General features: G+C 38.6%; 1 protein-coding gene across 1 annotated transcript in view; it reads left to right on the top strand.

The window, feature by feature from the left end:
• LOC126263618 (sodium- and chloride-dependent GABA transporter ine-like) overlaps positions 1–17,514 on the top strand; it is a 357,286-nt gene that overhangs the window by 283,671 nt on the left and 56,101 nt on the right. Inside the window, exons 2-3 of the mRNA XM_049960708.1 lie at positions 6,442–6,635; positions 15,059–15,193. Of these exons, the coding sequence (XP_049816665.1) occupies positions 6,442–6,635; positions 15,059–15,193 (329 nt within the window). The remainder of the gene's footprint in view (positions 1–6,441; positions 6,636–15,058; positions 15,194–17,514) is intronic.

Here is a 17,514-nt window from a genome sequence, read left to right as displayed (position 1 = left end):
TAAAACGGCCACAAGGTTTGCTCTCTCAAATGTTTTTCAAGGCCCTCTAGCTATTGCTGGGCAAAGAACAGTGGAAAGGTATACTCACCTCTAAAACTGTGATCAAACATGGATTTTTGGTTTGGTCCAGAGCCAAGCCAAAGACCTAAACTGCTAAAAACGTTTTACACCATCTGTATATCTGTGGGGGCTGAGGTCAAGGGGATCAGGGAATTAAAATATGAGACTTGTGAAACTAAAGAAAGATAACTTAACTGTTAGATAAAAACAAAAAAGTAATCACATTAATGACAGTTTATTTGGAAGTGCACATCTGTAAAAACTAAATCTTCTGCTGAATAACTTCCATTACCATTTTGCTGCATCCTGTGCATTCTAACGTGGTTTGATCCTCCTCAGTACGCAGTGCACAAAGTGCTCAAACCTATTCCACTCTTCAACAGCAGTCCTCCTGAGTTTGTCTAGTCTGTGAGGAGGATTCCTTCAACAATGCACTGAAAGTTTTGAATGGTCACAAGTGTGCTTGATTTGGTTCATGTCAGTAGATACCAGATACTTTACCATTTGGTTGGTTTCTGTCTCCTGTAGAAGATATTCATGAGGTGAATGCAGCATATTCCTGCATTACTGTCTTGAAGGATGAACCCATTACCAAAGTGTTAACTGTAGGCCCTGGGAGGATGATCCTGCCCTGATACTGCACAATTCTCAAGCAGTGAGAAGCATCGATATCCTTATACATAATACTGACAAAAAAATTACTACTCGGTTCCGTGCTGAAGCATGAACTGCATACCTGAGGAAGCGTTAGTATCTGGCACAGTCATCATGCATCAGACAAAGTCTACACTTGTTGGTGAAGAAAACATCGTGAAATTGATTCTGGTTCCATTAGAGATATTCCCTTGCCCACCTTCTTTGTAACTGTTGGATACTACTGTCTAGGTTGATACAGCCCTCCCAGTTATAGCCAAAATTCTTATTATTAAACCAAGTTGTCTTAAAGTAGAAAGAGCGATAATTTTCTTCAAATCAAATTCAAAATTCGCACCTAAAAGCTAGTGTGCAATTGTGTAGCATTCTGTTCATAGTACTTGCAAGCTGTAATTTGAAAGTAACTGTGTTCAGCTGATGTTAATGACTATGGGTTAATACTTTATAGGTTACTGTTTTGTGTCACATGATTATAGGTGACTGCATGACATTGCTATAGTGTACACAAATTTGACAGGAAACTTCCTGTACTGACTACCTTTTGAGGCATGTTTATTAAACTGAACAATGTACATAAGCCACATTGCCCTGTGTTTGATTTGAGTACGCTACTGAACTACCTCGAGAATGTAGTTTTACATTTACCTTGTAATGTTTCTGTTTCAAAATTAAATTAGTTCTAAATTTTAGTTGTTCATTTTCCTCGACAACTTAATGAGTCATCTTGCAAATCAGAAGTTCTAAAGCAAAAAATGAAACTTTCATGATGAATAGTTATTTTTAAGAATTCAAGGTTGACATTACTTGCTGTTCATGTTTATTCACTACAGATATACTAGTTTCATTACTTTTTGCAGTAAGCCGCATTCATTAACAAATCTTGGGTGTTCACTTTTTAAAATAAAAGTCCTACAACATATCCTGATAATTTTCTTCATTTAGTAATACCAGACTGACTGCAACTTCTACAATTCACAAGCAACTAACTGCCAGTTTGTACTAACAACAACTGACTACTACTCCACAGCAAATAGTACCTTTGACCTAACAACAGTCCTTATGCAGTAAAGTAGCAATTCATGACAACTAGTTCGTTATTATAAGGGGCAGTCCCTAACCTAACCTAACCTAACCTAAGGGGGGAGAGTAATCTGTTTCTTATTTCAATAGTAATCACCATAATTGTGACTACGTTTATCCCAATTTGAGATGAGATGGTCAATGCCTTCATGAAAGAAGGTTTATGGTTGCCTACAGAACTGTGATCATATCCAGACATGCACCTCTTCATCCAAAGCAAATTTCTTTCTTCAGGGTTCCAAAAATATGGAAATAGCATAGGGAAGGATTGGGACTATATGCAGAATATCTACGGATTCCCAGACAAACTTCTGCAGCTTAGCTGAAATAATCTTGGGAACATGTGGGCAGGCATTATCCTGCAACAGAATGATGCTGTCCATCAACATTCCTAGGTGTTTGGACTTGATGATGCTCTTCAATTTTTGCAAAGTGTCCATGTACCACTGTGCATTAACTGTGGCACAGTGTTCCAGAAAATCAATGAGCAGCATGCCCTTGCAGTCAAAAATAAAGGGCATCATGACTTTGCCAGAAATTGAATGACTGTCTTTTAACTACATAGCAGAAGTTATGCTGGGATGCTCTTACACATCCTCCATACAGTACTGATCTCTCCCCATGCTGTTTCTGTATTTTAGGAGCACTCGAGAAAGACATCAGTGGCCATTGATTTGCTTTGGAAGAGGTGCATGCCTGGGTACAATCATGGTTTCATAGGCAGTTGCAAATATTTTTCTGTGAGGGTAGTGACTGTCTTGTCTCACAGTGAGATAAATGTATTAACAGTTGTGGTTGTTACTTTTGAAATAATAGGTGTAAACAGTTCACTGAATTTTTTTTCCCTTCTTTCTAATTTTCATTGACTGCCCTCCAGTATTGTTAATACTTCTGTAAAGTTATAATGAAACATTATATATTAACAAAAACTTAAATGTGATAGAAAGTTTTACGGTGTGCTGCCTCAAAAAAAAGTGAAGCACTCGGAAGACACCATTGGATGTTGTGACTTCATACACATGCACAACATTGTCTGGTAGTAAGTGACTAGGGTTTCAATTCTTCATAACAGATAGAATGGCCACCATAGTGCATTACTGTTCTTTCTGTTTTAGTATTGTTACCAGCCCTGGTGGGGTACATAAGGCATGAACAGTGTGATCACTCTGAAGGAAATTGAGATTTTACATACTCATATGAGACAGTGTTATCAGCACCTCATTGTGGGTCCCCATTTGGGTTGTTGGTTGAATCATGCAATATCCAGATTTTTGTGACATGCAGATGTAACAGCGGTCCGATGTTGGACATCTTGGGAACCTGAGGGCAGGCTTACTCATTGTGAGAGTTCCAGTGGACCCTGTCTCACCACCACAAGAGAGGATCACCATATTGTGCACCAAGGACTTTGTAACCCCATCACATCGGTGCCTGAAACCAAGAACAAATAATGGACTCCCTGCAACACTGCATCATCCTGTACAATTGTTCGGGTACTAGCAGCTGCTCTAGGGAGCTACCATCCCATACATACATTGCCATTAACATCATAACACAGATGGATGCAATTGGAATGGTACCTGATTGGGAAACATGGACTGCTGATGAATGACACCACATGCTATTCATGTATGAATCATGGTTCTGATGGCCATTGTTGATGAGTATGTCAGCGACCTGAGTGAGATTCCATTCTTCCAGTATTACGAAGAGGCATAGAGATATTACTCCTGGCATCATGGGAAGGGGGGGGGGGCAGCATTGGGTATGACTCCGTATCACGACTGGGGAATTCCAGTGGTGAAATGGTTCATCAAGGACATGCTGCGTGTTACCTCTCAGGTGACAGTATCATGATGCTTTTTAGCAACAGGGAATTCCAGTGGTGAAATGGTTCATCAAGGACATGCTGCATGTTACCTCTCAGGTGACAGTATCATGATGCTTTTTAGCAACAGAACAGTGTTCGGCTACACATGGCACACGCTGGTGGCAGACAAAAATGTGCTAATAACGCAGACACTATGTGTGACCATGCCTAATATGGTGTAAGAAAACTGTTGGCACTCAGAACAGCTTCCCGTCATCTCAGAATGGATAAATACAGGTTCTGCGTGGGTTTCAATGCTTTTATACTATTGTTCCTTTAAAATAGCAACGAGTTCAGGTAATGAATATGGAGCTGGATAGTGACGATGAACTCTTCTTTCCAAGGTAGACCACAAAGGCTCAATATTATTAAGATCTGGTGACTGAGGTGGTCAAGGGAGATGCAACAACTCACCCTCATGTTCAGAAAACCAACCCTGGATGATGCGAGGTGTGTGGCCAGGGGTCCTGTAACCTTGGATCACAGCATTGCCATTGGGAAACAAACATTGTACTGTGAGACGTCACATAACCCTTGGTAGTAATGCGATCTTCTAGAGTAACCATAGGGTTCATGGAATACCACGGTATGGGTGCCCAAATTGTCACAAAACCCCCACCATGTTTCACTCTAGGAAATTAAACTTGGTAAGAAGTTGTGAATTGTGTGAAACAAGACTCATCTGACCAAATGACTTTTTCCATTGCTCCATACTGTAGGTTTTATGGCTTTAGTACCACATTTTCCTTTTACAGGCATTTGCAGCACTGATGAGTGGGTTTGGAATTACAGCTCCCCCTGAAATTCCCCATCTCTGTAGCTTCCTTCATGTTTTTCAGATGCTGATACGGTTCATGAGTATGACATTCAGCTCTACAATGACTTTTGCAACTGTAATCTTCTTATTTTTTTGTCACATTCCTGTTCAACCACCATCTGTCACTGTCACTTAACTGACATTTTCGCCGGCCGCTGTGGCCAAGCGGTTCTAGGTGCTTCAGTCTGGAACCGCGCGACTGCAGGTTCGAATCCTGCCTCGGGCATGGATGTGTGTGATGTCCTTAGGTTAGTTAGGTTTAAGTAGTTCTAAGTTAAAGGGGACTGATGACCTCAGATGTTAAGTCCCATAGTGCTCAGAGCCATTTGAACCATTTAACTGACATTTTCATCCGGATTATGACTAAGTGGTTTTCTGGTTTCCCTGTACACAGTGAAAATCTTCGATACAGTGCCTCTTGAAACATTGAAAACTTTCACCTTGGTTACAGAAGCACCCACATTCGATACAGTGCCTCTTGAAACATTGAACACTTTCACTACCTTGGCTACAGAAGCACCCACCATATGATCATGAACAGTTTGCCCACATTCGAACTCACTTATCTCTGACATAATGGATTCACAACTACAAAGAACACTATTCCTGACCACAGCTGACACTCACATCGTATTGACAATACTGCACAGGTGTTGTTCATGGTCACATATGACAGTGCAAGCTGCAGGCTTGTCTAGCATCTGTATCTAAGTTCCAACATATATTTTTCTTCCTGTACCCAAATTTTTGTCCAAACCTTGTATCTTTATGAACTGTCTGTGTGATAATGTTATTCCCATAGCCAGCAAGACCCCTAGAGTCTGTCCCACTTTGAAAAAGTGTGGGCCAGCTCAGATTTCGACTCCATGCTGGCACCAGTATTCAGGATATTAAGGACCAGCTACAAAGTTGTGAGTCAGATTGCCTCAGGAGAGGATGCAGTGGCAATGACACCCTTCCCAACTCAATCAATGCGTGCATCTAGGTCAGAGCTTGTGCAATATTGTACTGATAAGTGGGCTCATACTAACAAGTTCTTTGCAAATTTGAGTCAGTTTTGTATTCATTTCAATAACATCACATACCCTCTCAACCCATGAAGTTACATTTCATTTCTTCCTTCCGTTCTGGTTACCTCATGTTTTTGTCAGATGTTGTCTTTAACACTGTTTTCTTACAGTTTTTTTATACAAAATCTTCTAAAATATTGAATATGAAATATCAGATATCTGCTAAATTTCTTAGTTATTTTGATTACTACCATTTAACAGGCTTCAGTTACTACCTACTTAAATATTTACAGTTCTGATAATCGATCTCAATATTGTGCATTGTTTTTCTGTTCTATAATCTTGTTCATTTCATACAAAAACTGTATTCCATTAGTGAATTATCATTTTCCTGCATTAGATATTATTGTTTTAACATAATGGAAATCTGTGTGTACAAAATTACAAATTAACATAATTTTGCAAATGAAACCGTATAACCTATTATTTACAGGACATTCAGTTATTCCAAATAGTGTTACATAATGAATAACAAATGCAAAGGAATAAACATAAATATACTTTAGTAAAAGACACAATCTTTTGTGAATTACTCGGTACATTCTATCATCTACTCCTATACAAAATCTAAAGCTGTTAAATTACAATCTTGATTACACAGGTGTAGGTGGGTTGATTACCCGTAATCAAAATGGTATTGACAGGGACATGTATGATTAAAAACCAATTCATGATTAAAAAAACAATTATGTATGCAAGTAGAGTATATTTTTCTTTTATTTGATATAACACATCTCCCAGTACTGATTAACATAACAAATAAAAACCTTCGACCTGAGCATGAATAACAAACATTTTCTAAAAGTTTAGAACTTCAGAACAGAATATTTGTAGTTACTTCATTTAATAGTAAAATTTCAATTTCATTTACATTGTGTTCTTTTTTCTAGGCCTTCTGATGATGAGGCATCAGTTTCGACTACAAGCAGTAGCAGCTATTTTGACCCTAGTAGAGAATACCTTCACATTCCAAGAAGGCAGCATTGGTCTAATAAGGCACAGTTTGTGTTGGCCTGCATTGGGTACTCTGTGGGGCTTGGAAATGTCTGGAGGTTTCCATATCTCTGCTACAAGAGTGGAGGAGGTAGGTGAACATTATATTGTGTTTTTAGAGTATATGTACCCAGTACAGTATCCAGCATAAGATGTATTTTCCATTTGATGTCAATCACGAATCCGCTCTGGAAGGAATAGTACACTTGTAAATGTCACATAAAGATAGATCATAGGATTAACACAACTTTTTTGGAATGAATACCAATTTCTCAGTATTCTATCAATGCATACTAGCAGTTGTACATACATAATTGTCCTATTTCCACATCACCTATACTACTATATAAAGACATGTTATTGTTTAAGATAGTTACCAAAAATCTCAAAAATTACTTGACCGATTTACCTCAAATTTTTACCAGATACTCTAGTAAACATTTGGGCGAACATAGGATAAACACATCTGGCCATATGTGGGCTATATATATTTTATGTATATATGTACAAATAAATATACTAGGGAATTTCTTGATCGATTTCCTTCACATTTTTACACAATGCTCTAATAACATGCAGTTTCATTTTCTTTCTCTTAGTAAATTTTGACTATGATAGCAGTGCATGTAATCCATTAGACAAACTGTTTCACTAGTAAACATTGTTTCTCCTTACATGTGATTTGAACAAAAATTATGTACACAACAATGTGCTGTTTTGTGTTCTTCCTCACATTCAGTTTTATTGGCTTCTGATTAGAATACTACTGTGGAATCTGAATCATCCAAAACTTTGCTATCTTACCTGTTCGCAGATTAAAAATGGTGAAATACTGTCATTTAAGCTACTACCGTCACAGACACAGCAGCTGGAGAGGTCTCCATAGCTAGTATACCATGGATCGCAAACAATAAACCTATTCATTTTAAGGAAGTTTAATTCCCAGTTGAGGTTCCATTTGCAATAACAAGGTCAAGGAGGGAAAAGGGGTAGGGGGGCTGAGGAAATGGATAGAGAGATGGGGAGGGAATTGACATGGGGGGGGGGGGGGAGATGATGGACAGAAAGGGAGGAGAGGAGGAGAGGAGTAGTAGGAGATGGACAGAGAGGGGGGAGGAGGAGGTTATGACGTATAAGCAATTTCCATACATATTTAGCAATCGAAAAGGATTGCTGGGTTCACTAGTCATACTATAAAAACAAGGTGTTTCCAGTCATGACTGGCTAAATTGAAACATACTACACTATCTTACGAAAAGCTTCTAAGCTTCCAAAGTGACTTGTGTATAGTATCTTAAATCTCTCTTTTAGTTAGTTGCTAATTCTCTAGTACACCAATGCAAGTCATCTTCAAAATCATGTATGATATTGGAAGTATTTTTTCATGTTAATACAGCTAGGAGGTAAATTCATGGCCACAACAAGAAGCTGATCATTGGCATGCCTTATGTTAGACTAGTGAAGAAGTGTTACTAACCTCAAAACAAGCTTAACAAAATGAATGAATGTAGTGTATATTATAGTGCACAGAAAACACAGTCTTAAATAACAGTAAGAGAAACAAGACTAAGATTACTGAGTGAGGTGTTGCAGTGATTAGCACTCTGGACTCGCATTCAGGTGGTAGACGGTTCAAACTTGCGTCCTGCTGTCCTGATCAAGGTGTTCTGTGATTTCTCTAAATTGCTTCAGGCAAACGCCTGGATGGTTCCTTTGAAGGGGCAAGGCTGACTTCCTTCCCCATTCTTCCCTAATTCGATGTGACTGATGACATCGCTGTTTGGTCCCCTCCCCCAAATCAGTCAAGCAAGAAAAGGATTACTCCAAGAATAAAAACCTTGTCCTAAAACAGGAGAATATTCCATTAGCTGTAAAAACAAAATAATTACTTCCCTCAATTACTCAAATAATATAAAAGTTACCTATGAAACCAAAGGACAATGGAAAGACAAGCTAATAGGATGTACAGTGGTGAGTGCATTGACAGATCCAACAGCAAAGTGAAATCAATGTGGTGTATTGTAAAATGGGAAAGAGGGAGCAAAGCAACACACACAAATATAGAAATAAACACAACAATTAGATGACTAATCCTGATGCTTTGGTGACCACTTTCAAGAAATTATTTGCAAGCTTAGCTGAAGAAGAGGTAAAAAAAATAATCCAAAAATAAAATATTAACCAGTAAACCAGAAAATACAAGCATGCACAATCACTGTTCACTAACACAACTATCAAAGGTTAGGATGTGAGAAATTTTTAAAAAATTGTATGCAGTTGTCATTGATGGTCCGGAACTGCCATCAAGAAATGTGTGCATACTATTGCTTGAACTGCTAATTCATCTCTGTGACTGGTCATTCCGGGCAGGAACTTTGCACAAGTACTGAAAATTTCAAAAGTTATTTCCATTTTCAAAAAATATGAAAAAGACATGAACAATTATTAGGCTATGACAATTTCAGCCTGCTTCTGTAAAGTATTTGAAAAAATTGCACACAAAAAGCTGCTGGATTTCATTGACAAAATAGGCATTACTGAGTATATCTCAATATGGGTTTATGTCCTCACAAATGGCAGTGTATGGCTACTTAATAAAATATTAGATCTTTCATATGCAAAACAGCTCATTACAGGCATATTTCTAAATCTGTCAAAGGCTTTTGACACAGTGGAGTTTAAAATACTGCTGATAAAAACTGAACAGTGTGGTATTAGAGAATTGGCAAACAAATGAATTACATCATTCCTAAGCAATCACTTGCAGGAACTCAGTATGATGCACATGGATAAGGAACTCAGTTCAGTAACTGAAATTCCATTTGGAAGTAAAACAGTCAAGAAAGGTGTTTTTCAGGGTTCAGTACTGGAACCTCCGCTACTCCTCCTGTACATCAATGAACTAAGAATGAATGTAGATGTTCAGACAACTGTCATAATTGAAGATTGTGTAACTGTTTTCACCCCATAAAAGAACCTGGTTGTGACTAAGTGCAACACATGAACTTGCAATGCACTCCAAACAACATTCTACTGAATATAAATATCAACACATTTTGTCCTACATCTGCAACATGTTGTGTAATATCAGATTACGTGAGCCACACAAATAAATAAATAAATAAAGAAGACAGTTGAACTTGACAGGCAGCCTACCTCTCAGATGCTGATGAACTGTAGCTGCATAACCCACTGCAGTATGATTAAATATTATTTGGTGCAAAATGTTCTCATAAAAATATCATAAATATATCATAAGAATGAAGCACTTTATCATGGCTGTATATTAGAAAAATGTTGACATTTTATGGAACTTGTGCCACATTATGTGTGTGATGAAATTGTCAAAAATAGTCAGTCGTGTAACCATTTTGTGACTAATATTAATAGCTGAATACATAATGCTGAATTTACACTGCCACAGTGTGATGTGATGCCAAGCAGAATGATGATGCAGGAATAAAAGCTTACATCACCTGAGAATGAGAGTACAAGTTTTAACAACGAAAGAGCTTGATGCCTGTTTTAACAGCAGGCTGAGCTGAGTGATATCAAGTAGTGCTGTGCAATGACAGCGATGTGATTGCAAGTGAGTTTGTTTTTCATGTGTTAGTTTCAAGTAATATCTTGCAATGGATGTCAGTAATACATGAATGCCCTGTGTTGTGGGCGCTGACCACCAAACACTTCCACAACAAGGATGTGATACCTCAAGCTAGATATGCTGTAGTTGAAGACTGTGGAGCAGATGGTAACTACAAAAAAGTAAAATAAACAAGTGCAAAAATACTATAGATAACTAACACAAAAAGCTTAGTATATTACCACATCTGAATTATCTACAAATTTTATCCTTTTGCTAATGAAATGATGACCACAACAGGTACAGTATTAATAAATTGTTCATGAGATAAATTTGCATTAATGACTGTTGATAAAGTTTTTGAATGGTTTCCTGACATTCATCGCACTTCTGAAAGCACTACTGGTTTGCATTGTTTTCAAATGTGTCCTGGTCAACACTCCACTGAAGAGATGTCGGGAACATCTGTATTGATTGTCACATTGTACAACATGCATGTGCTCTGAATAATAATGTCTGTGTGTTCATGGAAGTTTCTATTTCCTTTTGGAGAAAACTCAAATTGCTGGCCACAACAGTGAATGTCCATTCCATCACTGTTCCAGCCCTTGATAACCTCTGTTTAAATGACCTTCCTTCCTGCCTCCCTCCAGAAACAGTAACATTAAATTACCTGAGAGGGGAAAGGCTTCATCTCCAATCAACACGAATGGGGGCTTCTACTGAAATACCAGGTATTCCTTCTGGGATGGATAGTTTTGAGGCATGTTCAAAATATTATTGTAAAAATCATTTGCCCTACATATCCCACCATCTGATTGCTTTCCAACCACTGTACAAGTATTGTGCAGCAGTTTGAAAATATAGTATAGTAGGAGTCGGCATTTGCAAATTTCCCATATTGTGCCACTCACTCATCCAAAGATTGTGTGACTGTAGTTAGATGCATCTAAATGACTGAAAGAGCACAGAAAGATATCCCATCTGACAAATATCTGAAAAAGAATTAAATGAACAGTATTGTACAATGTGAAGGATGTTTGAAGGAGTTGCAATTAATGTGCAAAAGGAAAAAAATATTCATGCATAAGGGTGTCCTAAGAAGAATGGTCAATATTCAGGGATATGGCAGGAAGGATCATTTGAAGCAAAACGCTTCATATGAACATACAACCTATTTCAAATGATTTCAGTGATAAAACACATTTAATGTATGTTTTATTTCAAGCTGGTAGTGCAGACGTGTGTGTTGCCCACCCAACCTCTTTGATGTTTTATTCTAGTCCAGCCTACCTCATTGCTTTCAGCTGCTTTTCTCAGGATGTCTTTCTGCCATTAAACTAGACCATTGAAAACACAATTGTCCATGGTGTGTTGTGACTGAGGTGTTGCAAGAAATTAATAGCATATCAGAGAGAAGCATCAGTTAACTATGTTTGTGTATGCACTGGCTAAAATGCCACACATCTACACTAATGAAGAATATGCAGATTTTGTGTATGTTTATGGTAGCACTCCTGCTGCACTCCTCCTGCTAGTCATATCATGGACACTGCTGCTCTGATAGGGAACCTGCAGAGGCACTCAGATAACAAAAACATCTTCTCCCAAGAGTGCACAAATGCACTGAATTTCATGGTGGGATATTTGAACATTTGTTGTGCACTATACAACAGCTGTAAGGTGACGCATGTGATAATGCCTAGAGGTGAATGTGTTAAAAAATATGAATTTTTCATTTGATACTTTGTAAAACACATGTTGTAATGTTTACTAACTGTTGCACATTTGTGAATCTGACAATATATCAACTAAAACAGAAAATAAATAACAATGTACATTAAATTGTTATATCTTGGAAACCATTTGGAATAGGGCATATGCCTATATGAAGCTTTTTGCTTCAAACGATCATTCCTGCCATATCTCTGTATATTGAAGATTCCTCACGGGACACCCTGTGTATTCATGCCTGAATTTCTTAGTGAGGTGGTGAAGACTAAGTGGAAACACTTATGCACTACAGGGCTATTACAAATGATTGAAGCGATTTCATAAATTCACTGTAGCTCCATTCATTGACATATGGTCACGACACACTACAGATACGTAGAAAAACTCAAAGTTTTGTTCGGCTGAAGCCGCACTTCAGGTTTCTGCCGCCAGAGCACTCGAGAGCGCAGTGAGACAAAATGGCGACAGGAGCCGAGAAAGCGTATGTCGTGCTTGAAATGCACTCACATCAGTCAGTCATAACAGTGCAACGACACTTCAGGATGAAGTTCAACAAAGATCCACCAACTGCTAACTCCATTTGGCGATGGTATGCGCAGTTTAAAGCTTCTGGATGCCTCTGTAAGGGGAAATCAACGGGTCGGCCTGCAGTGAGCGAAGAAACGGTTGAATGCGTGCGGGCAAGTTTCACGTGTAGCCCGCAGAAGTCGACGAATAAAGCAAGCAGGGAGCTAAACGTACCACAGCCGACGGTTTGGAAAATCTTACGGAAAAGGCTAAAGGAGAAGCCGTACCATTTACAATTGCTACAAGCCCTGACACCCGATGACAAAGTCAAACGCTTTGAATTTTCGGCACGGTTGCAACAGCTCATGGAAGAGGATGCGTTCAGTGCGGAACTTGTTCTCAGTGATGAAGCAACATTTTTTCTTAATGGTGAAGTGAACAGACACAATGTGCGAATCTGGGCGGTAGAGAATCCTCACGCATTCGTGCAGCAAATTCGCAATTCACCAAAAGTTAACGTGTTTTGTGCAATCTCACGGTTTAAAGTTTACGGCCCCTTTTTCTTCTGCGAAAAAAACGTTACAGGACACGTGTATCTGGACATGCTGGAAAATTGGCTCATGCCACAACTGGAGACAGACAGCACCGACTTCATCTTTCAACAGGATGGTGCTCCACCACACTTCCATCATGATGTTCGGCATTTCTTAAACAGGAGATTGGAAAACCGATGGATCGGACGCGGTGGAGATCATGATCAGCAATTCATGTCATGGCCTCCACGCTCTCCTGACTTAACCCCATGCGATTTCTTTCTGTGGGGTTATGTGAAAGATTCAGTGTTTCAACCTCCTCTACCAAGAAACGTGCCAGAACTGCGAGCTCACATCAACGATGCTTTCGAATTCATTGATGGGGACATGCTTATCGGCTTGATGTCTGCCCAATCACTAAAGAGGCACATATCGAACATTTGTGAATGCCTAAAAAAACTTTTTGAGTTTTTGTATGTGTGTGCAAAGCATTGTGAAAATATCTCAAATAATAAAGTTATTGTAGAGCTGTGAAATCGCTTCAATCATTTGTAATAACCCTGTATTATGTTTCACCCTATAACTTTCCAGAGTTGCAATCAAATTGGCTGTGGTATGAAGTACTGACATTTTTGAAAGCCATGGCAGACAAACAGTAACATTTCTCTCAGAATCACAACCCCATTTCAGCACAATGATGTCCTATTGTCAACAGCTCTTGTTACAGATACACAGTGTGTTTCAGATGACAAGACTACCACTGTTCATTAAAAGCCAGCTCTTCAAAGCTGTCCAGAATATTCAGAGGACAACATTTCAGTGTTTCCATCCTCCCTCTTGTCACGCCCAGACTACCTTAAGAGACAAAGAAAAAGTACAAATACAGAGTTTCTGAAAACAGAAAAACAAAATCTGAATTATTGAGCAACAAGTGTGAACTAGACACAAGATCACAGTTAACACTTAACACTGAGTTTGCAGCCCATCATGTGGACACTATCACCCAAAACTCAGTTAAGAGCTAGAAATAAAATGCAGCAGATTCTATTGGAAGAATTGCAGCCATCTTCAACCTCTTCCAATTTACATTCCTTTGTGTCTTTTTATGGATCTGAAAATTGTCAAGCTGAAAGCATTATCTCAAACTTCCAAGCTTACAGATACTATGATAATTTCAATAAACTATCGTGAACATTATTATGACTCCCTCTCAGCTACGTTCTAAATTGCAAATTTTGGTGAACATGTCACAAATTGTAAATTGCCGATAATAAAAAATGTTTTGTAAAATTCGTAATATGTACTTCACTGATGGTGACAATAAGTTTCTCTGAAGCAGTAATAGCCTCTCTGAAATTTGTTTTGATTCTGTAATCTACTTGAAACAGATGGCACTGTATGATCAAATATCTGTGTACCAATTCTGAAATAATTCCAAAATGTATCTTCATCTTTTCTCAAGTCCCTATGCTAACAATAGAATTATTCTACAGTCATTCTCTCCTTGTTGATTTTATGCCTCCGCTTATGGCTGCCTTGAATTAATTAAGAGTGTCCTGTCTTCTATTAAAAACAAAGTTGCTTGACCAAGCAAAAATGACATTGACGAGATACATTACACTGTTTGCTATGTGAATGCTCAATCACATTCTCTCTCTTTGGAGAATCTGCTTCACATCACATCGTGGGCAGTATAAATTCTGCTACATGAATATACATGGAGTGCACTACCTAGTGGATTCTATAAATATAATCTAGCAATAATTATTGTAGTATGTACCTTGTATTCCACAACACAAATTCCACATAATAGTGTGCAAAGAAGAGCAAAATGTGAGCAGTTGTTGACTGGTACCTTTCCATACAGCCAGCAGGATTTTGTACTGGCTCCATGTCACCAAGGAGTTGGTGGTGTGAAGATGGTCTTGCTTGACTGAAACCAACTACAAAATAAATAAACATTAGTTGCAATCCAGACTGACTATTTTTTGTGTACTGTTTAGAAGAGTGCTGCTTCTAATTAAATTTTACATAATCTGTCTTATTATAATAATGTGTGTTTCATGTAAACTAGGAAATGAGTACTTGAAAATGGAATGTAATTTGAGTGTTTTTATAACTACCATATTTCAATAACAACTTCTTTTTTACACGCAGGGGTCTTCTTGGTGCCATATTTTATTATACTAATAATATGTGGTATCCCGATGCTGTACATGGAACTAGCTGTTGGGCAGTTCACCAGGAGAGGGCCCATCGGTGCACTAGGAAAACTCTGTCCACTTTTTAAAGGTGTGTGGTGCTCACGGGATGCTACCAAAGTTCCTGCTGTAAGTTAGGATTGTAGAAGCCATTATTCATAAGATCTGTGTCACAGAATATTCTCTCTCTCTCTCTCTCTCTCTCTCTCTCTCTCTCTCTCTCTCTGTGTGTGTGTGTGTGTGTGTGTGTGTGTGTGTGTGTGTGAACCTTCCTTTGTTACGAATTACAAAGTGAAAGGAACTTGTCATCAGGAGGTAACAACATATACTTTATAAACACATAGGAGGCAGTAGCTTTTAATATTTCTGCTTACATTTATCTTAATTGGAAGAGGATGGAAAAAAAGCAAGCAACTGAAGATAAGACAACATTGTGAGTGCACACAAATCTAGGATGGAAATGTATTAGGAAGGAAATAGTTCCTTACTTGTGCATTTTGCTTGTATTGTCGTAGTGTAGTGGTGCAACTCTCAAATGGAAAAGGAGACATTCATAGTGTGTGTGTGTGTGTGTGTGTGTGTGTGTGTGTGTGTGTGTGTGTGAATTTTGTGGTATTGTTAAATAAAACTCCCTTAGGCAGAAATATAAAACAAAAATGTTGTACCCAGTTGAAGTATTGGTCTAACCAGAGAAAGGCCTTAGACACAGGTAACTGATTCAGCTCATATTTTTTGCAGGTTGCTTGTGTACAATCTAAAATGAAAGATATTTTTGCTCAACAACGCCCCATTTTTGAGGAAAGTTCCTGTGGTGTCACCGCCAGACACCACACTTGCTAGGTGGTAGCCTTTAAATCGGCCCCCGTCCATTAGTATACGTCGGACCCGCGTGTCGCCACTGTCAGTGATCGCAGACCGAGCGCCGCCACACGGCAGGTCTAGAGAGACGTCCTTGCACTCGCCCCAGTGGTACAGCCGACGTTCATAGCAGTGGTTCACTGACAAATTACGCTCTCATTTGCTGAGACAATAGTTAGCATAGCCTTCAGCTACGTCATTTGCTACGACCTAGCAAGGTGCCATATTCAATTGATATTTATTATTGTGAAGCATGTATCATCAAGAGCGATGTTCTCCAATTATGGATTAAAGTTATGTATTACATCATCTACGTACTTTATTTGCAATTCTCAAGACATTGTCCTGTTCCAGACCTCACGCCAGTCTGCGTATAATTAAACGCGTGCATTTCGGCCTCCTCTAGCAACACAGTGTTGGCTCTTCTGCCAACACTTCAGTTCCCCTTAAGTTCAAGATGCACAATCAACTCACAGTTGATTGGATTGATAGATAATTGAAAAATGAGAATTTTTCATCAACATATATGGGATCTGTAAACACATATTCCTGTCAAATCAACAAATGAAACTTTTTCTATTGCCGTGGGTTGTTAAATGAAAGTGCTGCTGCCGTAACAACCAAGACATCTGGCTTGAAAGCAGTAAACCTGTGTTAGATTCTTAGTTGCATTATGCAGTTCTCTCTCTCCTTGCCACCACTTCCCTCCCCCTCTCCCCTCCCTCCTCCACCCCTACCCCTACCCCTACCCCTACCCCTACCCCTACCCCTACCCCTACCCCTACCCCTACCCCTACCCCTACCCCCATCCCTACCCCTGCATTAAAACCGGTAGGAATAGGTGGGTTAATAAGGTAAATAAATCAATAAAGAATAATAACAAATTGGGTATATAAATTTATCAAATGACCTGGATTTTAGAAAAGAATTGAAATTTAAAGCATCATTGTATGCACAAACTTCCAAGTAAGACTGCTGCAAAGATGTGTATTCAACAAACATTTTTGCATGAGGGATAAAAACTAATCCTTGGCACAGTTTGTTGTGTATGTGGACAATATTCCCATACAGAATCTGGAAAATTGTTGCCTAAATTTTTCTCATGCTTATAAGAAACTATAATTTGGTCCTTGGGATATAGAAGAGGTCAGTCGCTTAACTGACTCACTAAAAGTGTTTGGTTCACTTGCCCTAAATCTGGGAAATAGGATAATTCAATTTACAAAACATACCTTGAGAACATTTCAAAACCATACTGTTCTGATAAAAAATTTTGTGTGATATTGGATTCCTGGGGTGTACAAACTAACGCCATCAGGTATGATAGCAGGTTCATAGACGACGAGGGTCAACTGACTTTCATGGCAGAAGTAGTACACCAAACTGCACCCCTGTGTGCCATACATGTGATGTTTATTTTTGTCACTGAGTTAAAACATTATTTCAAGGCTTCAAAAATACAATCTGCTTCTGGAAACCCAGCAGGAATTGCACAACTGTGTGGATACAGTAACAATTCACAGCGTAATTCATGATCAACTTTCAGCACTGATT

This window comes from Schistocerca nitens, chromosome 1 (assembly GCF_023898315.1).
Source record: "Schistocerca nitens isolate TAMUIC-IGC-003100 chromosome 1, iqSchNite1.1, whole genome shotgun sequence".
Taxonomy (NCBI): domain Eukaryota; kingdom Metazoa; phylum Arthropoda; class Insecta; order Orthoptera; family Acrididae; genus Schistocerca; species Schistocerca nitens.
The sequence above is the reverse complement of the archived record's forward strand: the minus strand, read 5'-3'. Positions and strand labels throughout refer to the sequence as shown.